General features: G+C 44.2%; 1 protein-coding gene across 2 annotated transcripts; it reads left to right on the top strand.

Moving 5' to 3' along the window:
• The first annotated feature begins 2,498 nt into the window (after positions 1 to 2,498).
• Positions 2,499 to 23,796, top strand: LOC111971295 (transcriptional repressor RHIT-like). Of its 2 annotated transcripts, none has more exons than XM_024147442.2 (7): positions 2,499 to 3,006; positions 12,904 to 13,034; positions 13,217 to 13,390; positions 16,821 to 16,982; positions 17,360 to 17,471; positions 17,798 to 17,925; positions 22,583 to 23,796. In XM_024147442.2, the coding sequence occupies exons 1-7, from the start codon at positions 2,712 to 2,714 to the stop codon at positions 23,510 to 23,512; spliced, it is 1,932 nt and encodes a 643-aa protein (XP_024003210.2). In that variant the 5' UTR covers positions 2,499 to 2,711; the 3' UTR covers positions 23,513 to 23,796. The 2 variants fall into 2 exon arrangements, with proteins under 2 accessions (XP_024003210.2, XP_024003211.2); XM_024147443.2 differs by having other exon boundaries at positions 17,798 to 17,898.
• The last annotated feature ends 1,229 nt before the right edge of the window (positions 23,797 to 25,025 follow it).

Below are 25,025 nucleotides of genomic sequence, written 5' to 3' on the forward strand. Positions count from 1 at the left end.
CTGAGGAATACATACGAACGTGATCTGACTGTTTGAAGCAACGTTTAGGGTTAGATTTTCACAGATTCCTTTCTTTGGAAATTGAACGAGTGGAAATACAAAATCGATCGTGCATGCTATATGGACCTTTTTAGGATATGAAAAAGGATTTTATCTAACAAAACGACACTTCATGTTATCTCTGGGATCCTTTGGATGATAAATCGGAACAAATTTCAGAATGTAAGTTCACATTTCACCTTCAGAGGTGAATTTATCAAACCTATCGTGGTGAAAAAAGTGTTTTGTTGTTAGGTCTCCTCAAACAATAGCATGGCATTTTTTTCACAGTTATAGCTACTGTAAATTGGACAGTGCAGTTATATTAACAAGAATTTAAAGCTTTCAGACGAATACACTTATATGTACCGACATTTGTTGTTTCTCTAAAATCTGTGATCGTGACACAAGGCGCTGCATGATTTACAACTGACCCCTTGACGGAACGCCTATCCCTAAAGAAGTTTTTAAGGACGCTTCCATGAACAAGTGTTGGAACACGTCCAACTACTTCAACGTATCATTGGCTGATACGGAATTTGTTACAGGAAATAATCAAAGCCACCTAGTTTAACGTGTCTTCAGAAAGTATTAATACCCCTTGATTTATCACACATTTTGTTGTGTTACAGCCTGAATTCAAAATAGATTAAATATATTTTCTATCACACCCATCTACACACACAATACCCCGTAATGATAAAGTGAAAATATATTTGTATAAATGTTTAGGAAATACAGATATCTAATTTCCATAAGTATTCACACCCCTGAGTCAATACATGTTAGAATCACCWTAAACAACAATTACAGCTGCGAGTCTTTATGGGTAAGTCTCAGAGCATTGCATACCTGTATTGTACAATATTTGCACATTCTTTTTTCAATTCTTCAAGCTCTGTCAAGTTGGTTGTTGATCATTYCTAGACAGCTAAGTCTTGCCATAGATTTTCAAGCCTATTTATGTCAAAACTGTATCTAGGCCCCTCAGGAATATTCAATGTCATCTTGGTAAGCAACTCCATAGTAAATGTGTGTATATTTGGCCTTGTGTTTTAGGTTATTGTCCTGCTGAAAGGTGAATTTGTCTCCCAGTGTCTGTTGGAAAGCAGACTGAACCAGGTTTTCCTCTAGTATTTTGCCTTACAGCTGTGAGTCTTTATGGGTAAGTCTCAGAGCATTGCATACCTTTACATTTTTACATTTAAGTCATTTAGCAGACGCTCTTATCCAGAGCGACTTACAAATTGGAAAGTTCATACATATTCATCCTGGTCCCCCCGTGGGGAATGAACCCACAACCCTGGCGTTGCAAGCGCCATGCTCTACCAACTGAGCCACACGGGACCACAATACCTGTATTGCTCTATTCCATTTATTTTTAATCCCTAGTCCTTGCCGATGACAAGCATACCCATAGCATGATGCAGCCACCACCCTGCTTGAAAATATGAAGAGTGGTACTCAGTGATGTGCTTTGTTAGATACGCCCCAAACATAACGCTTTGTATTCAGGACAAAAAGTTCATTTCTTTGCAACATTTTTTGCAGTTTTACTTTGGTGCCTTATTCCAAACATATTTCTATTCTGTACAGGTTTACTTCTTTTCACTCTGTCATTTAGGTTAGTATTGTAGAGTAACTACAATGCTGTGGATCCATCCTCAGTTATTCCTCTTGCACCTATTAAACTCTAACTGTTTTAAAGTCACCATTGGCCTCATGTTGAAATCCCTGGGCGGTTTTCTTCCTCTCCGGCAACTGAGTTAGGAAGGACACATGTATTTTTGTAGTGACTGAGTGTATTGATACATCATCCAAAGTGTAATTAATAACTTCRCCATGCTCAAAGGGATATTCAAGGTCTTTTTTTCTTCTCACCCAGCTACCAATAAGTGCCCTTCTTTGCAAGACATTGGATTACCTCCCTGGTCTTTGTGGTTGAATTTATGTTTGAAAGTCACTGCTCGACTGAGGGACCTTACATATAATTGTATGTGTGGGGTACAGAGATGAGGTAGTTATTCAAAAATCATGTTGAACATGATTGCACACAGAGTGACTCCATGCAARTTATGTGACTTGTTATGCAKATTTTTACTCCTGAATTTATTTAGGCTTGCCATAACAAASGGTTGAATACTTATTGACTTTAGACATTTCAGCTTTTCATTTAATTAATTTGTAAAAAATTAATAAAACATAATTCCACTTTGACGTTATGGGGTTTTGTGTGTAGGTAAAAAAAATCTAAATGTTATTAATTTAAAAATGAAGATTAAAAACAAATTGTGGAAAAGTCAAGGGGTGTGAATACTTTCTGAAGGAACTGTATTTGTTGGGTGGTTGTGCAATTTCTTATTTCCCATTTTTGTAAACGAAATGTGCAATTCACGCTCCGACCTGTGTCAGGCAGAAATACACAACAAAACGTCTAGTCTGCCGGAAAACTACACGAAGAAAAATAAGTAAACGGAAGTGAGCAGTGACCAAGACTACCTTAGCGTTTTTATAGTTATTTCGACAMTTATTAACTCAAAATAAGACATTTTATTTCATAGCAACACCTACCTACCTACCACAGGCAGTCTTTAATTCGCGTTAGGGACAGGACTTGGTTGATTGATGTGTTATTTAGGTAACGCCTAGCTAGCTGCTAAGGTTAACTAACAATGGCTAACTGTAATGGTAACGTTATGGTTTTTCACACTCAAATAGCCTCCATCATGGAGGTGCTAGCAAACGCAGCCGTGGCAGAGATCTGTAAACTCGTAGACGACGACTATGCAGTGTGTCGTTTAGAAATAACTCAAAGCCAGAAAGAAAACAGGACATTGCGGAGGAAACTACAACTACTGGAACTGAAGGTGTCACGGGAGCGCGCAGAGAGGACAATGCGAGAGCGCGTCCTCGGCAGTCGTCCCAGAAGTGTCAAGATCCTCGACCGATACAGAGSCATTGTAAGAGGTACATTTAGCCCCGTTCCCCTCTGCGCATGTGTTTGGATTGTATGCAATAATTCATCTGATGTGATTACTTGGATGTCTTGCAGAAAGTTAAGTGTTAGTTTACATCCTTGCCAATTCTAGACAATGTCAAAACTGACCGAGGTCACATTTGTTTTATATTGGGAATTCGGTGTATATTTTCTCTCGTCAATAATACCAAGCATGAGATAATACTGTAACGACCCTGGGTTTATAAGCGCGGAGATCGACTCTGCAGCACGTAGGATGCTTTTGCGGCACAGTCGAGAGCGCGCCGGACCTCGGGCTAGAAGGTCGAGGGTTCGAGACCTGCTCCCTGCTATTTCATTACAATACGATTTTGCCGCACGAGCATGCTTTTGCGGCACAGTCGAGAGCGCGCCGGACCTCGGGCTAGAAGGTCGAGGGTTCGAGACCTGCTCCCTGCTATTTCATTACAATACGATTTCGGATTTAACAAAGCGTGCCATGACTAAGAAAATAATATATTTTAAAATCAGAAGATGGAGGAAAATCCACTTTTCTTTCGTTGTTGAATTATTATTATTTACGGATTTCAGTCTTCAATAGTTCTTAAATAGCATTCACTGTTCCGTAGTTGCGGTCCCTGTCCAGCTATTACAGTGCCTTCAGAAAGTATTGACACCCCTTGACTGTTTCCACATTTGCTTAATAAGTTGCATGGACTCACTCTGTGTGCAATAAGTGTTAAACATTGGGTGACTACTTCATCTCTGTACCCRATAAATAATTCTCTCTAAAAGGTCCCTCAGTTGAGCAGTGAATTTCAAAAGACCAGTGAGGTTTTCCAATGCCTCGCAATGAAGGGCACCTTGACAGAGCGTGAATAATACYAAATAAAGTGTAAATATTGTACAATCCACATGTGCAAAGCTCTTAGACTTACCCAGAAAGACTTACAGCTGTAATTACTGCCAAATGTGATAATATGTATTGACTCAGGGGTGTGAATACTTATGTAAATTAGATAAACTCAGCAAAAAAATTAAGAGTTGACTCTTCACATGGGAATGATTTCCCATGTGAACAAAAGAACAAAAGAACAAATGAACAAAAGAAAGGGAATATTGAATGATCCCCAATGATCCATTGCATCTCCCAAAAACGTTTTCAACATAAACTCAGCAAAAAAAGAAACATCCCTTTTTCAGGACCCTGTCTTTCAAAGATAATTTGTAAAAATCCAAATAACTTCACAGATCTTCATTGTAAAGGGTTTAACCATTTTAACCATTTACATTTTAAGTCATTTAGTGCTGACGCTCTTATCCAGAGCGACTTACAAATTGGAAAGTTCATAACATTTTCATCCTGGTCCCGTGGGGAATGAACCCACAACCCTGGCGTTGCAAGCGCCATGTCTACCAACTGAGCCACACGGGACGCCGTTTCCAATGCTTGTTCAATGAACCATAAACAATTAATGAACATGCACCTGTGGAACGGTCGTTAAGACACTAACAGCTTACAGACGGTAGGCAATTAAGGTCAAAGTTATCAAAACTTAAGACAACTAAAGAGGCCTTTCTAACTCTCTGAAAAACACAAAAAGAAAGATGCCCAGGGTCCCTGCTAATCTGCGTGAATGTGCCTTAGGCATGCTGCAGGAGGCATGATCACTGCAGATGTGGCCGGGGCAATAAATTGCAATGTCTGTACTGTGGGACGACAAAGACAGAGCTACAGGGAGACAGGCGGACAGCTGATCATCCTCGCATTGGCAGACCACGTGTAACAACACCTGCACAGGATCGGTACATCCGAACATCACACCTGCGGGACAGGTACAGGATGGCAACAACAACTGCACGAGTTACACCAGCAACGCACAATCCCCCATCAGTGCTCAGACTGTCCGCAATAGGCTGAGAGAGGCTGGATTGAGGCTTGTAGGCCTGTTTATAAGGAAGGTCCTCACCAGACATCACCGGCAACAACGTCACCTACCGTCGCTGGACCAGACAGTACTGGCAAAAAGTGCCAGTTGAGCCGCGGTTTTGTCTCATCAGGGTGATGGTCAGATTCGCGTTTATCGTTGAAGGAATGAGCGTGAAGGAATGAGCGTTACCTGTACTCTGGAGTGGGATCGATGGAGGTGGAGGGTCCGTCATGGTCTGGGGGTGTGTCACAGCATCATCGGACTGAGCTGTTTGTCATTGCAGGCATCTCCTTTTTTAATTTTTTATCCCCTTTCTCCCAATTTTCGTGGTATCCAATCGCTAGTAATTACTATCTTTGTCTCATCCTACAACTCCCGTACGGGCTCGGGAGAGACGAAGGTCGAAAGCCATGCGTCCTCCGAGACCCCCAACTGCTTCTTAACACAGCGCGCCTCCAACCGGAAGCCAGCCGCACCAAGTGCGGAGGAAACACCGTGCACCTGGCCCCTCGGTTAGGGGGCCCGCCACAGGAGTCGCTGGAGCGCGAAGAGACAAGGATATCCCTACCGGCCAAACCCTCCCTAACCCGGACGACGCTATGCCAATTGTGCGTCGCCCCACGGACCTCCGGTCACGCCGGTCTGCGACAGAGCCTGGGCGACCCAGAGACTCTGGTGGCGCAGCTAGCACTGCGATGCAGTGCCCAAGACCACTGCGCCACCCCTGGAGGCTCATTGCAGGCAATCTCAACGCTGTGCGTTACAGGAAAGACATCCTCCTCCCTCATGTGGTACCCTTCCTGCAGGCTCATCCTGACATGACCCCCCCATGACAATGCCACCAGCACATCTGCTCGTTCTTTGCGTGATTTCCTGCAAGACAGGAAGTTGATGCAAAGAGTCAATATTGCAGTGTTGACCCTTCTTTTCAAGACATCTGCAATTCGCCCTGGCATGCTGTCAATTAACTTCTGGGCCACATCCTGACTGATGGCAGCCCATTCTTGCATAATCAATGCTTGGAGTTTGTCAGAATTGTGGGTTTTTGTTTGTCACCTGCTTCTTGAGGATTGACCACAAGTTCTCAATGGGATTAAGGTCTGGGAGTTTCCTGGCAATGGCCCAAAATATCAATGTTTTGTTCCCCGAGCCACTTAGTTATCACTTTTGCCTTTGGGCAAGGTGCTCCATCATGCTGGAAAAGGCATTGTTAATCACCAAACTGTTCCTGAATGGTTGGGAGAAGTTGCTCTCGGAGGATGTGTTGGTACCATTCTTTATTCATGGCTGTGTTCTTAGGCAAAATTGTGAATGAGCCCACTTCCTTGGCTGAGAAGCAACCCCACACATGAATGGTCTCAGGATGCTTTACTGTTGCATGACACAGGACTGTGGAGCGCTCACCTTGTTCTCTCCGGACAAGCTTTTTCCAGATGCCCCAAACAATCAGAAAGGGGATTCAGAGAAAATGACTTTACCCCAGTCTCAGCAGTCCAATCCCTGTACTTTTTGCAAATATCAGTCTGTCCCTGATGTTTTTCCTGGAGAGAAGTGGCTTCTTTGCTGCCCTTCCTCCAAAGTCTTCGCCTCACTGTGCGTGCAGATGCACTCACACCTGCCTGCTGCCATTCCTGAGCAAGATCTGTACTGGTGGTCCCCGATCCCGCAGCTGAATCAACTTAAGAGACGGTCCTGGCGCTTGCTGGACGTTCTTGGGCGCCCTGAAGCCTTCTTCACAACAAGAACCGCTCTCTTGAAGTTCTTGATGATCCGATAAATGGTTGATTTAGGTGCAATCTTACGGCAGCAATATCCTTGCCTGTGAAGCCCTTTTTGTGCAAAGCAATGATGCGGCACGTGTTTCCTTCCAGGTAACCATGGCTGACAGAGGAAAGAACAATGATTCCAAGCAGCACCCTCCTTTTGAAGCTTCAGTCTGTTATTGAACTCAATCAGCATGACAGAGTGACTCCAGCCTTGTCTCGTCAACACTGACACCTGTGTTAACGAAGAATCACTGACATGTCAGCTGGTCCTTTTGTGCAGGGCTGAAATGCAGTGGAAATGTTTTTGGGGGATTCAGTTCATTTGCATGGCAAAGAGGAATTTGCAATTCATCTGATCACTCTTCATAACATTCTGGAGTATAGCAAATTGCCATCATACAAACTGAGGCAGCAGACTTTGTGAAAATTAATGTGTCATTCTTAACTTTTGGCCACGACTGTACTTCTGGGACACGCATTGGGCTAGGCAACTAGTTCAAGAGCTATAAGAGGAATAGAGAGTGGAAGAGCGAGAGCCAGGTCCCAGTATGAAGTAAGGACCCATATAGGATGGTAGGAACATCGTACTTTGTCTGGCACCCGCTTTGTTCCTTTAATTAAGCACCATACTGTGTCACCAACGTTGTAGTGTGGCCTTGCGACATTCTTGTCATACTGCTTTTTGGCACGCTTCACAGACTGACCCTGCATTTCCCTTTCAATCTGGTGAGCATGTTCCAATGTCTCGTAGTACAACATACTGTGGAGGGTCTGGCATGCTCATGATCAGGTTGCAAGCCAGCCCAGGTTGATGGGTTCTGTTATTTCTTTTCCAAGGAGCATCATGTTCAGAGTGAACCCTGTTGAACTGTCTTTATTGCTCTATAGGCTAACCTTTATTTAACTAGGCAAGTCAGTTAAGAACAAATTCTTATTACAATGACGGCGTACCCTGCCCAAACCTAACGACGCTGGCCAATTGTATGCCACCCTATGAGACTTCATCACGGCCGGTTGTGATACAGCCTGGAATCGAACCAGGGTCTGTAGTGACGCCTCTAGCACTGAGATGCAGTGCCTTAGACCGCTGCGCCACATTCTTTGGGAGACTTCAGACTCGAAATTGGAGCCTTGATTGCTGTGGAGTGTCTGTGGGGCTCCATAGCGACACACCCATTTAGCTGTCAGAACAGCGACACACCCATTTAGCTGTCAGAACTTCAGCCACTGTCACGGCTTGATCGTAGAGGGTAGGCTTCCACCCACTTTGTGAAATAGTCTTGAATAGGGTTGCAATCTTTCTGGTAAATTTCTGGAATTTTTCCATGGGAAGTTAAGCCCTGGGGAATTTCTTAGATTTATCAAAAAAGAGCTTATAACAGTGAACCTTTTTTGTGGGATACACATAAGGCAATTCTAGGTCTTGTGGCATATTTTGGTTAAACTATCCCCAAAACCCTCTGCATGCCCAGTGCATTCTTCCATCACATGTACAGCTGATTCTCAAGATCTTGTACACTAATGAGATGCTATTGGGCCCACATTACTACACTGTCTGAGCCAAGGACTACATCCTTTCTGGTAAGTTTTGATTGCAATACTGGGTGGGGTGAATATATTTTATATGACATACATGATTTTTTGTTAACTAGTAAATAGTAGCCTACAGCAAAGTGTTTTTTAATAATTTCTAACTTGTTAACAATTTCTGCTAGTTAGTTTTTGCTAACATGTGGGTTGCTTGAGCCTGCTAACTGAGGAGTGTTAATTCGCCTCTTTCCATACATGTTTCATTTAAAACATTTATCTTACAAAGGAGTTGTTTAATCTAACTGCTTAACTATTTATCTGTACATGGAATTGTATATATTGTTTCTTTACAGGAAAATGCTACGAGCACTATCTGATTGAGACATTTCACTGCAGCTAATGTAGAAGGAAAAGCTATGTACATTTGCAAATATTGTTCCAAATCATATGTGAAGAATGCAACAAAGATGCAGAATCGTCTGACCAAGTGCATAAAATTCCCTTAGCACTCACAACAACCAACCTCTGACAAAAGTCCCTCTACTTCTATTCAAGGTGAAAATGATGAATCAGACACCTTATCGATAGCAACAGCTCATGGTCCTCCTGGAATCAGAYMTTTTTTTGATTCAATGGAGAAACGTAGTCAGAGAAATGCTMATGAATGTCTCACTCGAGCTGTGTATGCAACTGGTTCACCTCTGATGCTCAAAGGCAATGTGTATTGGAAGAGATTTCTGAATGTTCTTTGTCCAGCATACACCCCTCCAACCAGACATGCTTTATCTACTAATTTGCTGGATGCAGAGTTCAACAGAGTTCAAGTGAAGGTCAAGCAAATCATAGAGAAAGCAGACTGTATTGCAATCATTTCTGATGGGTGGTCGAATGTTTGTGGGCAAGGAATGATTAACTACATCATCTCCACCCCTCAACCAGTATTCTTCAAGAGCACAGACACAAGGGACCACAGACACACCGGTCTCTACATTGCAGATGAGCTGAAGGCAGTCATCAATGACCTTGGACCACTGAAGCTATTTGCACTGGTGACAGACAATGCTGTGAACAAAATTGGTGTCCATCCGGGCAAATTTTAGGCTTTTTGAGCCTGACAACAAGCCATCCTCAACAAGGTTGGAAAGTGACAGTGAAGATGAGGCCTCAGTCTGATGTTCAAGAGGTGGACATTGAGGTCGTCCAGGGAGAAGACATGGAAGCCTGAGAGGAAGACAACCAAAGCTTTAGTTTCTAGTCTATCATTTTACAGATGCATGTTGAAAATGTTTTTGGGAGATGCGATGGATCATTGGGGATCATTAAATATTTCCTTTCTTTTGTTGTTCAGTGAAATCATCCCATGTGAAGWGTCAACTCATTGAAAGTTCAATTCGTAACTAAATTGTTATTTTTTTTATTTCTATTGGAAGGATTTAATCATTTGCAATTATGTCTACTTATAAGGTTTGTTTGTGTCTCCATATGATATGGTAAATATATCCAATGTAAAAAAACATCTACATTTAAATGGTATTAATATTAATTTGCAAATATTCCCATATATTCCCGTTAATTCCCACGGAAAGTTTTCACCTCTGAATATTCCCCAAAATGTGCAACCCTAGTCTTGAACAACCAATAAGTAGCGATTGTAGCATTCTGTCTCGTTCATGGGGCCCATYAGATCAATGGTGATCCTCTCCTTAGGTACTCCCACGCGGACAGTGCCCATAGGTGCTTGGGGCTTCCTCGAAGGTCTGGCTTTAGCGGCACAGCTGGTACATGTACGACACCATAGTGTGAKATCCTCTCTATTTCGGTACCAGTAGTGTCTTGTCTGCAGCCGGGCATTTGTGCATTCCACGCCAATGTGACCACCTACTGGGCCGTCATGCATCTGCTTCATGATGTCTGTCCCAAACACACGAGGTAGGAGTATCTGTGGGTAAAACACTGCGCCTTCGGTACAGTAGAAGCACCATAAGAGAATMCCGTTCTTGACATAGTCTCTTCCACTGGCTCCTATAGGCCTCAGTCGCTGGCCCGACTGGCGACACAGCACCCCACGATGGCCGTTCCTGTCCTTCCTCGAGCCATCTCTTCACYGGGCCCATGTCAGTCAGCCATCTGAGCTTGACGTAATTCCTCAGTAGTCCATCCATGGAACAGAACAGTGAGGCTAATCTTTTCCACGTCCAACGTGTCATCTTCACTGTCCCGATGACCCGACTCCACATTGAAGGCAGCTCCAGAAGATTTCAGGGAGTGCAGGCTGTAGGCTGGGGTCTTCTCCTACCCCCACTGAGCAGAGCTCCGTAAAAGTAGCTTCCACAGCGTTATCAGCTATGCTGAGGCCAAGGTCAGACTGCACTTCCTGGTACCTGAAACGGTCATTATTTTGGGTAGGGTCCTGTATAGTGCAGGGGCAAGTCTGGCGGCAGGGCCTCCTGGACAGGACGTCAGCATTTGTGGTGGCGTCCTGGATGATGTATGACCTTGAAGTTATACTCCAAGCTTCTCGAGCCACCTCGCCAGTTGACCTTCTGGTTCCTTCATCCTTGAGCCACCAAAYGCTGCTGTTGTCGGTGCGCACGATGAAGGGTCTTCCAAGCAGGTATTGACGGAAGTGTGTAGTAAACTCCACTACTACCAGTAGCTCCCTCCGTGTGGTACAATAGTTTTGCTCGGTGGAGGACAGCCGCTGGCTCCCGTACTCTAGAATGCATTCKTCACTGGGACAAGACGCCTCCAATGCTGAAGTTGCTGGCGTCTGTATCGAGGATGAGGTCGTCGCTGTTGAGTGGATAGCCCACTGTTGAGTAGGTAGCSCACTCAACAGTGGTGCGGTGGTGAGTAGCTGTCATTTTTTTGAACGCCTCCTGGCACTCGTGTCCACTGGAAATGAGCATTCTTCTTTGTAAGCTCATGCAGGGTCTTGGCTGCAGCAGCAAAATCTTTGACAAAACGTCGGTAGTACGAGACCAGGCCGACGAACTGACYGACTTCTTAAACGCAGGTAGGCTGGGACCATTCTTGGACTTTCAGATTTTTTGGGGGGGGGGGGGATCTATGGCGATGCCGTGTTCAGAAGCGATGTGTCCAAGGTAGGTTACCTGTCGGCAGAAGAGACAGCACTTGGAGGGTTTCAATTTCAGGTTGGTTTGGCTTAGCCGATCGAACACTTGTGCCAGGCGTTAGAGCGTCTCCATGACATCCCTTCCCAGGATGATGTCATCGAGATAAACATTTAATTGTATAACTAGGCAAGTCAGTTAAGAACAAATTCTTATTTACAATGACAACCCACTGTTTTCCGGTAGGCCAACTTCCTTGTTCAGGGGCAGAAAGACAGATTTTTACTTTGTCAGCTCAGGGATTTGATCCGGCAACCTTTCGGTTACTGGCCCAGCGCTCTAACCACTAGGCTACCTGCCGCCGGTCTCTCATTGCATTCCGGCCAGGACGCGGTCCATTAAACATTGAAACGTCGCTGGTGCGTTGCAAAGCCCTAAAGGCACACATTCCACTCAGAGGCCCTTCCTGCTGCAGAAAGCGGCCGCCTTACCGTCGCTGGGAATAAGTTTTATCTGCCAGTAGCCTGACGCTAAGTCCAAAGTGCTAAACCATTTGGTCGTCYACAGGGTATCTAGAGTGTCTTGGATACTAGGAAGTGGATATGCATCCTTAACWGTATGCTAATTTAGAGCCCTGTAGTTCACACAGACAGTATGGCTGGTCTTTTTTGCATACCATAACTAAATCGGCGAAGCCCAGCTGCCGTGGCTTGGAGAGGCTACTCCAGTTTCAAGACCTTGCTGGTCTGCATTGAGCTGTTTTTCCTAATGTCCATTCAGAAAGTATAAGTGAGGAGGAACAAATAGAACTGAAATTAGTAAYAATGTAAGCAAGTCATGATGACCAGCCAGTGCAAGAAATGAAGACAGGTGCCAGTTCTGCATAACTTTCCTCTTATTAAATAAAATGTAGCTCGATTGAATCTTGTAGGCTAATATTTTTTGTATCATTATTTCTCTCTCTCATGACGGAGTCATCTTTGAACAACATGATCTTGCATTGACACTGCCTTCAAGGGAATTACCGTAGCAGGCATTGTCTTATGTCAGAGCACGTTGGATTCTGCCATCTGACGTGAGACAATGCATAGCAGGTTTATTGTAGTTGTTAAAATTCAAATTCTATTTTGCCAAATTTGTGCGCACGRCATGTTCCATAACGTTGTCATGGAAAATATTAATGCTGCCAACTAACAATCAGCAACCTTGCGGTAAATCCGMCTGCATAATGAATGTTGAAATTGCCAAAGCCCAGTCTCTTTGGAAAATGACAGGAGTGGAATGTTAGCTAAGAAGACTGGTACCCAGACTAGCTCCTGAACAAAGTGTGTCATGAATATGAAAATATGTTCTGAATCAGGGGAGGATGGATAAAAATCCACTTTTTGGGGTAGGCTTAGCACACTTTGTTTAAGAGCTATTGAAGATATATATATATATATATAACATTTTAAAAAGGTATGGACTCCTTTAACTCCCCTGAGTTCTGCAACCAAATTGTACGAGTCGCCCTCGTGCGGCAATGTTTGCTAACAAGAAAGGGGTCTATACCGTTGAGCAGACAGTAGCTAATCTAACAACCTATATTCCCCKAATCACTCTCTCAGGTGAAGGACATCTCACTGAAGGCCACAGGAGCTTTGTGAAACCAGCAGGACACAGCACATGGACAGATGACCAACCAATCACTGTTGATGAGGGGAGTGGAACCTCAACCCAGCACGTTATCGTGATAGAGGTTAGTGGAATAGTGTTGCATTAAAAATGTGTTACTTTGTAAATCAAATGTGTCCCCAGCTATTCACTTGCTTACATGTACATCCTCATTTATCTGCCATAGGGGAGCTTGTGAGACTTCTCTTCGARATTGTTATCCAATTCAACCATTGTACCGATAATAACCTCTTCTTTTCTTGTCAGTCTGCAGATGCAGAGGCTGCAGGTCCTGGAGTCAAGCAGGAGAGGACTGAGGGACAGAAGGACACACGGCACAGCAGAGACATCCAGACTGGAGGGTCTGGAGCGCCCCCTGTAGCCACGAAGAATCCCACCACCACCCCAGCACAGCCCAGGACCATACGCAGCATCACGGAGGTCAGTGGAACGCAGAACGCCGTTTTCAAGTCAGCGACAGACACAAAGACGTTAACTGTAACACACAGGCTCTTACACATAGGTTCTGATCACAGATCAGAACCAGAGAGACTGGGGGTGCGGAGACTGGGCTGTCCTCCTGCCCCCGGCTCAGAGTATTTACCAGTATTTCACCAAAGCCAGAGAACYGTTTATTCAAGTGGTCATGGTGAATCGTTAGACTCTGGCAGTGATGATCCGTCTTGTTCTTACACTACAGAGWTGGACCCTGGCAACATGCCCTTGTGTTTAGAGACACAGACTGATCTGTCTAGAGGGGACTGGAACCATTACAGTAGTAGTGTATACTCTGAAGGGTGCCTAGATGAGAAAGGGGAGGGTCTAGTCGTAGATGAAGTGACTGTGAAATTGGAGGGTGACGTTGCTCCCAAATGGAATGCAGATTGTCCATCTCCTAGGTTACRCTCACAGGGCAGAGATTTCTTAGATTACAGGGAAAACTTAGAGACAAATCCAAATGTTGCGACCCACTCTCCTTTACACTTGTTTAGGGATCAAGACCCAGTGTCCACATCGATGAGACCTTCCGATTCAGACAGCCACGTCCTTTTCGATCAGGGTTTGAACCCAAATGACAGGGCTAGAGCACAGGCTCAGGGAGGGGGAGCCACATCAGGCAATAGTAAAGAGAAACGGTTCAGTTGTACCCAGTGTCACATGCGCTTCACCGAGGCTGGCACCCTGAAAAGGCACAAGAGGCTCCACACAGGGGAGAAACCCTACAGCTGCCCCCAGTGTGAGAAGAGGTTCTCCCGCCAGGACCATCTAAAGATGCACCTGAAGATCCACACGGGAGAGAGGCCGTTTGCCTGTACGCACTGCGGGAAGAGGTTCTCAGAGAGGAGCTACCTCAAGATACACCTGCAAAAAAAACATTCCACAACATAGAAAGTAATCATTCCACTCGACAGCTTCTGATATTTAGATTAAACCCTGTATTGAAGGTAGACTCCGCGAGATGACGTACAGTGCCTTCGGAAACTATTCAGACCCCTTGACTTTTTCCATATTTCTTTAGGTTACAGCCTTATTCTGAAATGGATTAAATAGTTCCCCCCCCCCCTCATCAAATGGACACACAATACCCCATAATGACAAAGCAAAAACCTGTTTAGACATTTTTGCTAATTTATTAAAAATAAAAATATGACATTTACATAACTATTCAGACCCTTTACTCAGCACCTTTGGCATCATTTACAGCARCGAGTCTTCTTGAGTATGACTCTACAAGCTTGGCACACKTGTATTTTGGGAGTTTCTCCCATTCTTCACTGCAGATCCTCTCAAGCTGTCAGGTTGGATGGGGAGCARTGCTGCACAGCTATTTTCAGGTCTCCAGAGATGTTCGATCGGGTTCAAGTCCACTCAAGGACATTCAGAGACTTGTCCCMAAGCTACTCCTGCGTTGTCTTGGCTGTGTGCTTAGGGTCGTTGTACTGCTGGAAGGTGAACCTTCGCCCCAGTCTGAGGTCCTGAGCGTGCTGGAGCAGGTTTTCATCAAGAATCTCTCTGTACTTCGCTCCGTTCATCTTTGCCTCGATCCTGACTAGTCTCCCAGTCCCTGCCTCTGAAAACAAAAACAACACAGCATGATGGTGCCAGGTTTCCTCCAGACATGATGCTTGGCATTCAGGCCAAAGAGTTGAATCTTGGTTTCATCAGACCAGAGAATCTTGTTTCTCATGGGCTGAGAGTCTTTGGGTACCTTTTGGCAAACTGTCGTAAGCACGCTGTCGTACCTTTTACTGAGGAGTGGCTTCCGTCTGGCCACTCTACCATAAAGGCCTGATTGGTGGAGTGCTGCAGAGATGGTTGTCCATCTGGACGGTTCTCCCGTCTCCACAGAGGAACTCTGGAGCTATGTCAGAGTGACCATCGGGTTCTTGGTCACCTCCCTGACCAATGCCCTCCTCCCCCGATTGTTCAGTTTGGCCGGGTGGCCAGCTCCAGGAAGAGTCTTGGTGGTTCCAAACTTCTTCCATTTAAGAATGATGGAGGCCACTGTGTTCTTGGACTTTCAATGCTGCAGAAATGTTTTGGTACCCTTTCCCAGATCTGTGCCTTGACACAATCCTGTCTCAGAACTCTARGGACAATTCCTTCGATCTCATAGCTTGGTTTTTGCTCTGACATGCACTGTCAACTGTGGGACCTTATATAGACAGATGTATGCCTTTCCAAATCATGTCCAATCACTTGAATTTACCACAGGTGTACTCCAATCAAGTTGTAGAAACATCAAGGATGATCAATGAAAACAGGATGCACCTGAACTCAATTTCGAGTCTCATAGCAAATAATCTGAATACTTATGTAAATAAGTTAATTTGTTTTACTTTTCACTTTGTCATTAGGGGGTATTGTGTGTAGATTGCTGATGATTTTTATTTAATCAATTTTAGAATAAGGCTGTAACGTAACAAAATGTGGAAAAGGTCAAGCGGTCTGAATACTTTCTGAAGGCACTGTAGATGCATGCACAAAGTAAACCGCAGTAATGGGTAAATTTCCACAACAACCAAGCGTGTTGAAATGCAAGGCCCAGACATTGTGCAATATATACGTCACATTTAGAGGACAGCAGGTAGCCTAGCGGTTAAGAGCTTTGGGCCAGTAACCGAAAGTTGGCTGGTTCGAATCCCTGAGCAGACTAGGTGAAAAATCTGTGTGCCCTTGAGCAAGGCACTTAACCCTAATTTCTCCTGTAAGTTGCTCTGAATAAGAGTGTGTCCTAAATGACTTAAACATGTAAAGGTAAAATGACAAACAGTATAGCATAAAAAGTCTGTTACATATTGTGTTTGTACTGAGTAGGCTATATGATGTTCACAAATGCCTATTTCATTACTTCRAACTACTTTTTATCCCGAYACACTTTTAATGAGAAAATGAATGCAGTTCATCAAGTTCATGTTGATTTCTAGTTGAGACGTTTTTATGTGTGGTTTTCATATGGTGTATTTAAAACTTGTTTATGGTTAATAAACACAAAATGTGACTTTTCATTCCAAGACTTTCATTGAGACTCTTTAGTATACATCAAATCTAATCTCACCCTATTTTGCATACACCTGACAGCGCTTTATAACCAATATACCTACATACTAACAAACACCTACTGTACACGTCAAAATAGTTTAGTCAGGTTTGTCTGACTTTTGACTTATCATAGCTGACTCATATTTACCCACAACATCATATTTATGTCCACCATGATGGGTTTAACAACAATGAAATCATTCTGTAACTACAGTATAGGACTCAGACGTAGTGGGGATGGGTAAACACTCCATGTTGAAAGTGTCTGTGTGTGTATACGTACCTGAGGGAGTGTATGTCTGTAATCTGTATCACCTGTCTCTTCCAGGAGGACGGTTCAGAGGTGCTGCTGGTGAAGGAGGAGGGGTGTGAGGAGGGTCTGGGCAACCCTGAGGGGAACATGGTCATGGAGGACAACCAGACTACACCTCCTCCTGAACCCACAGAGGAACCAGCTGAGCAGCACAGCACCACACACAGTCTCAATGAGGTGAGCCCACTGTAAACTACTGTCTGAATTATATTAGGTCAGGGCCCGAATCCACAAAGACTGAGTAGGAGGGCTGATCTTTGATCAGTTTTGCCTTTTAGATCATAATGAATGAGATTATATGGAAAGATCCTAGATCAGCACTCTTTGTGGATACGGGGCCAGGTCTTGATTCATTTTGTCTTAAGTGTGGGACCATGCCTTTGAATTATCAAACCATTAGKGTGTAAAGTAATCAAATCAACTAAWACGRTTGCATAGTAACAAATTAACTAAATGTTGCATAGTACTCATACCCCAACCAGAAGATGRTCCATAGCAGGGTGCTCATATCAGATTTRTTGATCCAACATCCTCTCACTCTGTATRTCTTACAGTCAGTAGACATGGAGGATGGGAAGCCTGACCTGCTGCTGGTCAAAGAGGAGACGATAGAAGACGGACCAGAGAGCATTGACCTGCAGAGTGGACTAAAGATGGGGGAGCAAGGTAAGAGAGAAATACATATAACCCATTGTCTTCCGAKAGGTGGCATCGCTTCTATGCAAGGCCCATCCCTCATCCGTGCTGGAGGAATCGTCTCACTATCTGACGTAAGACAATGCCTATAGTCTACATACAGTAACAGATCTTCAAAAGGAAAATTGATGCGCCAGGCTATTTTTTTCCTCATCCATAAAATGAAATCAATAGAACGTATGTTTACATACAAAAACACACATTATAATGGCTGAACTTGACCAGTTAATTTACCAAAATGAAGTGAGTTTTCCCTGTCATGTTTGGAAAGTCTATTTTCTAACCTCTTCCTGCAGGTGGTTGGTTGGAGGCTAATAGAGGAGACTGGACAGCCATCTTGGATTCCCAGACCCTGACCGGTGCAGCCAAGAGCCCAGGGGATGARGTCACTGAGCAGGTCAGGACCAGAGGTGACATAGTGGAGGTCAGTGGATGGGACTGCGTCCTCAACTCAGGCTAGGGAATAACATATTTACCWCAACCAGAAACAGACAGTCGAAAAACAAAACAACATCCGAACTTGACAACAGACTGCAGACTACGGGGACGAGGAGACATAGATTTGGTCTGCGGGGACGTGTCAGTATGCAGCAGGAGGACAGACACAGATTCTGCTAGCGATGCTCCGTCCTGCTCCTATAGTTGTGATTCAGAGAGACTGACGCCTCAGGTTAACCCCCTAACAGGTGCTGCCTTCAGCCTGCCTTCTATAGGATCTATCAACTGGAACATGGACCCTGTGACATCAGACACTACCTGGCCTTCGTTGTCCTCACACTCTCCTTATATTAAACCAGACCTCAGACAATGCCAGTGGCTCAACACTAAATGGCTACACAAGCCCATTGACAAATAACAGTAGTAGTAACACCATCAGTAGATCTGGTGACAAAGAGAAGCACTTCCCGTGTTCATTCTGTGGGAAAGCCTTCAGTTTCCCCAAACAGGTGGAGATCCGCCAGAGCAGTGGTTCCCAAACTTGTTATAGTCCCATACTCCTTCAAACATTCCAGCTGCGTACCCCCTTTAGCACCAGGGTCAGTGCACTCTCAAATGTTTTTTTGCTATCATTGTAAACCTGCCACACAGACACACTATATGATACTTTTATTAAACATAAGAATGAGTGCGAGTTTGTCACAACCCAGCTTGTGGGAAGTGACAAAGAGCTCTTATAGGACCAGGGCACAAATAATAATAAATCATTTTGCTTTTTATTTAGCCATCTTACATATAAAACCTTATTTGTTCATCAAAAGTTGTGAATAACTCGCCACAGGTTAATTGAGAAGGGTGTGCTTGAGTGGATGCACATAGCTCTGCAATGTTGGGTGTATTGGAGAGAGTCTCAGTCTTAAATCATTTTCCACACACAGTCTGTGCCTGTATTTAGTTTTCATGCTCGTGAGGGCCGAGAATCCACTCCCACATAGGTACGTGGTTGCAAAGGGCATCAGTGTCTTAACAGCCTGATTTGCCAAGGCAAGAAACTCTGAGCGCAGCCTTACCCAGAAATCTGGTAGTGGCTTCTGATTTAAATTTGATTTTCACAGAACCGCTTGTTGCAATTTCGATGAGGCTCTCTTGTTCAGATATCGGTAAGTTGACTGGAGGCAGGGCATGAAAGGGATAACGATTCCAGTTTGTGTCATCCGCTTCGGGAAAGTACCTGCGTAATTGCGCACCCAGCTCACTCAGGTGCTTCGCTATATCACATTTGACATTGTGCYTAAGCTTGAGTTCATTTGKACACAAATGAACATTGAATATATCCCGCACATTGAATATAGTTGCGGAGAGTCCCTGTAATCCTAGATTCAGATCATTCAGGCGAGAAAAAACAGAGGCCAGTCGTGTGAGAAACTCGTCATCATGCAAGCGGTCAGACAAGTGAAAATGATGGGCAGTAAAGTACTTTAAGCTAGTCTCTCAATTTAAAAAAAAGTGTCAATACTTTTCCCCTTGATAACCAGCGCACTTCTYTATGTTGTAAAAGCGTTACATGGTCGCTGCCCATATCATTGCATAATGCAGAAAATACACGAGAGTTCAGGGACCTTGCTTTAACAAAGTTAACCATTTTCACTGTAGTGTCCAAAATGTCTTTCAAGCTGTCAGGCATTCCCTTGGCAGCAAGAGCCTCTCAGTGGATGCTGCAGTGTAACCAAGTGGCATCAGGAGCAACTGCMTGCACGCACGATACCACTCCACTATGTCTCCCTGTCATGGCTTTTGCGCCATCAGTACAGATACCAACACATCTTGACCACCAAAGTCCATTTGATGTCACAAAGCTGTCCAGTACTTAAAAYAATATCCTCTCATGTTGTCCTGGTTTCCAGTGGTTTGCAGAAGAGAATGTATTCCTTAATTGACCCCCCATAAACGTAACGGACATATACCAGGAGCTGTGATAGGCCCGCCACGTCTGTTGACTCATCCAGCTGTAACGCATATAATTCACTGACTTGTATGCAAAGCAGTAATTGTTTCAAAACATCTCCTGCCATGTCACTGATGCGTCGTGAAACAGAGTCGTTTGATGAATGCATTGTCTGTATAGTTTTTTGGGCCTTTTCCCCCAGCATTGTCCCAGCCATATCTGCGGAGCAGGAAGAATTAAGTCCTCCACAATAGTATGGGGCTTGCCTGTCCTAGCCACTCAGTAGCTCACCATATAAGACGCTTCTAGCCCCTTCTTAGACAGTGAAAACAAGGCTACTCAGGCAGGAAATAAACCTAACCCAAATGTATAGCCCCGTTGGAAAATATAAATGTACGGTTTGAAAATGTGAAGAAAATTTTAAAATGTGGATCACATTTTTATTTGGCGTACCCCAGTTTGCGAATACCTGCACACGGGGAACAAACCGTTCGGCTGCCATCTGTGCCAGGCCAATGTTTCACACTTGTCCTGATGTGGCAGCGGAGAAATCCTACAGCTGCACCCCAGTGTGAGAAGAGGTTCTCCTGCCAGCACCAGCTGAAGAATCACCCGAAGGTCCACACGGGAGAGAAGCTGATCGCACTGCGGGAAGAGGTTCTCAGAGAGGAGCTACCTCAGGATACACCAACAGAAAATGCACACAGKCCATGTATAGAGTATAGTGACATGCAATGTAGTACTAGTTAGTTTGTAGTTAATTCTGTTGATTGTGGATGTAGTAGGGAACTGGTTGAGGTGAACTGAGGAAGGAATGAGTATGATGAGGCCGAGTAGATATGGTGATGGTTGGTGTGATGTCTGTAAAAATGTTTCACCGATTAAGTGTCATGTTTACTTGCCAAAGTAGTGAAGATGTGTSTGATGAACCTTTTCCAAAGTATTCTAAATTGTATTTTATTAAAGCGAAGGTACAGAAAAGTCTAATATTGAGAATGTACTCAGGTTCTCCCTCATTTAGAGGCACAACCCAGTTTCCCTTTTTATAAAAATAGTTAAGACAAAAGAGCAAAGTGGAAGATACTGTATAAATGGGTCTGTATAGGAGCAGATCGGGTTCACATTATTTAGGTAAAATGCCTAATGCATAGAGTTCTAGTAGCCTATCAGAGGCTCATATAGCTATTCAGGTCTAACAAAGGCCAAATCTGAAACCAAAAACGGAACAATGTAAGAAATACAACATGGCTACAATGCATGGTTTAAAGATGAAAATGCAATTGGTTATGCAGTGAGAATCTCACTGCAGATATGTACTTATCACAGTGGGAGGTCGTTCCTTCTCTTACAAGAACAAAAGCGGTACCTGCTGCGTGCCGACCCGGTAGCGACGAACCTGCGGTTTCTACTTGCAGAATCGTAATGCTCGTCATTGGCCAACAACTTGACTTTGAGCCAATCCGAGAGCACGAACTGTTTAAGAGGACTGACAACAAAAGAGGGGGGGGGAGAGAAATAGGGCATTTTCTCTGTACATCCACGTTTAAATGTCATGAGCCAGTCACACTTCATATGCAGTGTAAGCTATTGGATGGTAACTAGCTAAGTGCACAGACGCAATGCACACAACAGTAAATACTTCKTCCCAGCAACCTAACCACTGTAGCTAGTAATTAAAGCACAATGGATTAGTTTCAATGAAACAGCTGCCTGTGTTAGTGCAGTGTCCTTAGCTAGCTATATTGTGCTAGTTAGCGAATATGCTAACGATTGCTAAACATTTGGCCATGGGCTGGTACTGGCTGTCGACACGGTTCAGAGGTACTGTCGGCAGACAAACGTTTGACAATCCTACCGGTGTGTCTGAGCTTTTACAAAAATCAATATAAATCAGCAAAAAGTAACATACCGTTTCTTATCTGTAACCCACACGGAATGACTCAAACGGGCTGGTTACACATTACCAGTCTTCCCTTTTGAGAGAAATGGAGCATGTRATGTACTTCATTTATGAATAGCGACAGTAACTAATCTGCATTACAATAGTCAACGTAATGTCCAAAACAGTTCTTCAAAACAGCGACGCAACGCATGTTCTCACACACACACTGTATCCCCGTCTGTCGGTTGTAGCTCACGGTGAAGCAAGCATACSGGACCGATGACCATTGTCTAACTGCGCGCAACACTGCTTGAATAACACGCTAACTTGACCAAGTAAGAGAGACTGCAGACTGCCATAATGTTTCCCTTTAACCTTCCGGTACCAAGTAGGGTCGGGGTCTGACCCCAAACGTCTACCTGGTTACATTAACAGTGAGAAAATATATTTTACTTGTCACGTATCGTTTTGTGCGATAAAGGTACTGTACTTCACAGTTGTGAGCTTATAGCTATTTTTGTTGAAATTAAATACAGAATTGACTCTAACTTGATTTTTTATTTGTATTTTTAGGGACTGAGTTTCCCTTATCTCAGTCAAACCAAAACATTATACTTCATTCTTAAATCAACACACATGGAATTGTTTTAATAATACACTCCAATGGCTCCATATTGTTAAGGTACTTATATCAAAGTATTAGAGATGGGCTTGGCTGTGGTTAACAGTTTATAATATCATGTCATGTTTCTGTGTGTACAGCAAAGAGTTTTTTATATWAACCTTTAAGCATTTCTGTACAATCTTTTTTTGCAGTCTGCAGTCGAAGAAGACCTGCTGATATCCAGTGTTACTGGTGCGGGAGAGTGGACCTCTGAAGCGGCTGATCACAAACTCTGGCCCCGGATCAGGATCCGGGACCAGGAGCCTTCACTCTTCCTTTCTGAGTCAGAACCAGGACCCAAACGCGAGTTTGAGAGACTCCACCACCACACAGAACACAACCAGTGGACAGGTGGACTGAACAACCTCWGTCCTGCTGGTCATCAGAGAGACAGAGGCTCCAGTCAGGGATCRAGTCTGCAGCCCAGACCCTMCTCTTCACAGTCTCAGTGCAGGGATGGAGCAGGGCCTGGGGCTGATAGAGAGAGATCCTCCTTTTCCTATGATGCAAACGCCATAGTATCCATGATGGACAGAGCAGGTCACCCTGGGCTTCAGCCTTCACAGAGAGTGGTGGGAGACCGCCCTGGCGGTAGTCTTTCAGGAAGTCTGTCTTCTCCTTCAGGGTCTCGTCTAATGCCTGGTGACTGGGTTCATAGAAGGRCTGGACCTGGACCTAGCCTTCCTCAGCTGCCTCATGGTAACCCCACGAATGCAGACAGGGTCAGGATGGGTGTTCACCATGAGAGGTACCTAGCCTATAACACAGCACACAATCCCAACAACACCCAAACAATGGCTAGAGGTCAAGGAGGTAGCTCGAAGTTGGCTCCTACTTCTCCCTCTACCTCATCTGGTGTCATTGGGTCACAACGTGGTAGGCCGAGCATTAAGACGGACGCCGACAAGCCGTATGCCTGCCCRACGTGTGGAAAGCGCTTCGCTCATGCGAACTATGTGAAGCAGCACCAGACTGTTCACACCAAGGAGAGGCCTTTCATGTGCAAGCTGTGTCACAAGAGCTTCTCCTTTCAGAGTAACCTTATCAAACATAGGAGTGTCCACAATGAGGAGAAGTCATAGCAGTGTGGCTTAAGATGTACACAGGGGATGTCTGGGAACCATTCTTTAGCTGACATTATAGTTATCATGTGAAGTGTCTTGGAGTAAGAGGGTTTTTGGATTACTAAGTCCCTCAGCGCTGTTCAATGTCAGTCCTGGAGGGCCAAAACCCTTCTGGTTTTTATCTTCTCCTAATAAGGGACTAATTCCGTCCTAGGACACCAGGGGAGTGCAATTAACTACCAGGACTGAACAGTAGTTAGTTTTGTACTAAAAAAATAAATGAGAAATCATGTTGTCCTTTTGATGTGTTGATTTTGTATTTGTTTGTTTATCATTTTGATTTCAAATTGGCCTTAGTCTCCTTGGCTTCCTTCGAACCTATAGGTGTCTGTCCTTGCCAACGATTGGATTTAGCCAACCATTCTTTTTAGGTCATTTACGGTAATTTTTCTTAACAAGCCTTCTCTGAGCTTGAAAGWTACTGATCATGGCCTTTTCTCAATTGGTTTTGAGCAACTCCGGCGTCCTCTCTCCTCCGGCCTCCTTTTGAAAAAGGTCAAAGGTGAGGGAGAGGGAATGTGGATGAAAATGCGCTTGAATGAAATGAGACTGCTTCTCCATATTCGCGGGTCATGAGGCAAATAATGTTTAGGGTTGGATCCCAAAATAAATGTGTAAAGTGATAATTAAGTTAGTTGTGCAAGACATTTTATAGATAAAACATAAGTAACATACAGTGGCTTGCGAAAGTATTCATCCCCCTTGGCATTTTTTTCATTTTTTGCAAGTCTCTTGGGGTATGTCTCTATAAGCTTGGCACATCTAGCCACTGGTATTTTTGCCCATTCTTTAAGGCAAAACTGCTCTAGCTCCTTCAAGTTGGATGGGTTCCGCTGGTGTACAGCAATCTTTGTCATACCACAGATTCTCAATTGGATTGAGGTATGGGCTTTGACTAGGCCATTCCAAGACATTTAAATGTTTCCCCTTATTAAACCACTCGAGTGTTGCTTTAGCAGTATGCTTAGGGTCATTGTCCTGCTGGAAGGTGAACCTCCGTCCCAGTCTCAAATCTCTGGAAGACTGAAACAGGTTTCCCTCAAGAATTTCCCTGTATTTAGCACCATCCATCATTCCTTCAATTCTGACCAGTTTCCCAGTCCCTACCGATGAAAAACATCCCCACAGCATTATGCTGCCACCACCATGCTTCACTGTGGGGATGGTGTTCTCGGGGTGATGAGAGGAGTTGGGTTTACGTCAGACATAGTGTTTTCCTTGATGGCCAAAAAGCTATATTTTAGTCTCATCTGACCAGAGTACCTTCTTCCATATGTTTGGGGAGTCTCCCACATGCCTTTTGGCGAACACCAAACATGTTTGCTTATTTTTTTCTTTAAGCAATGGCTTTTTTCTTGCCACTTTTCCGTAAAGCCCAGCTCTGTGGAGTGTACGGCTTAAAGTGGTCCTGTGGACAGATACTCCAATCTCCACTGTGGAGCTMTGCAGCTCCTTCAGGGTTATCTTTGGT

The sequence above is a fragment of the Salvelinus sp. IW2-2015 genome, linkage group LG13 (assembly GCF_002910315.2).
Source record: "Salvelinus sp. IW2-2015 linkage group LG13, ASM291031v2, whole genome shotgun sequence".
Classification (NCBI taxonomy): Eukaryota; Metazoa; Chordata; class Actinopteri; order Salmoniformes; family Salmonidae; genus Salvelinus; species Salvelinus sp. IW2-2015.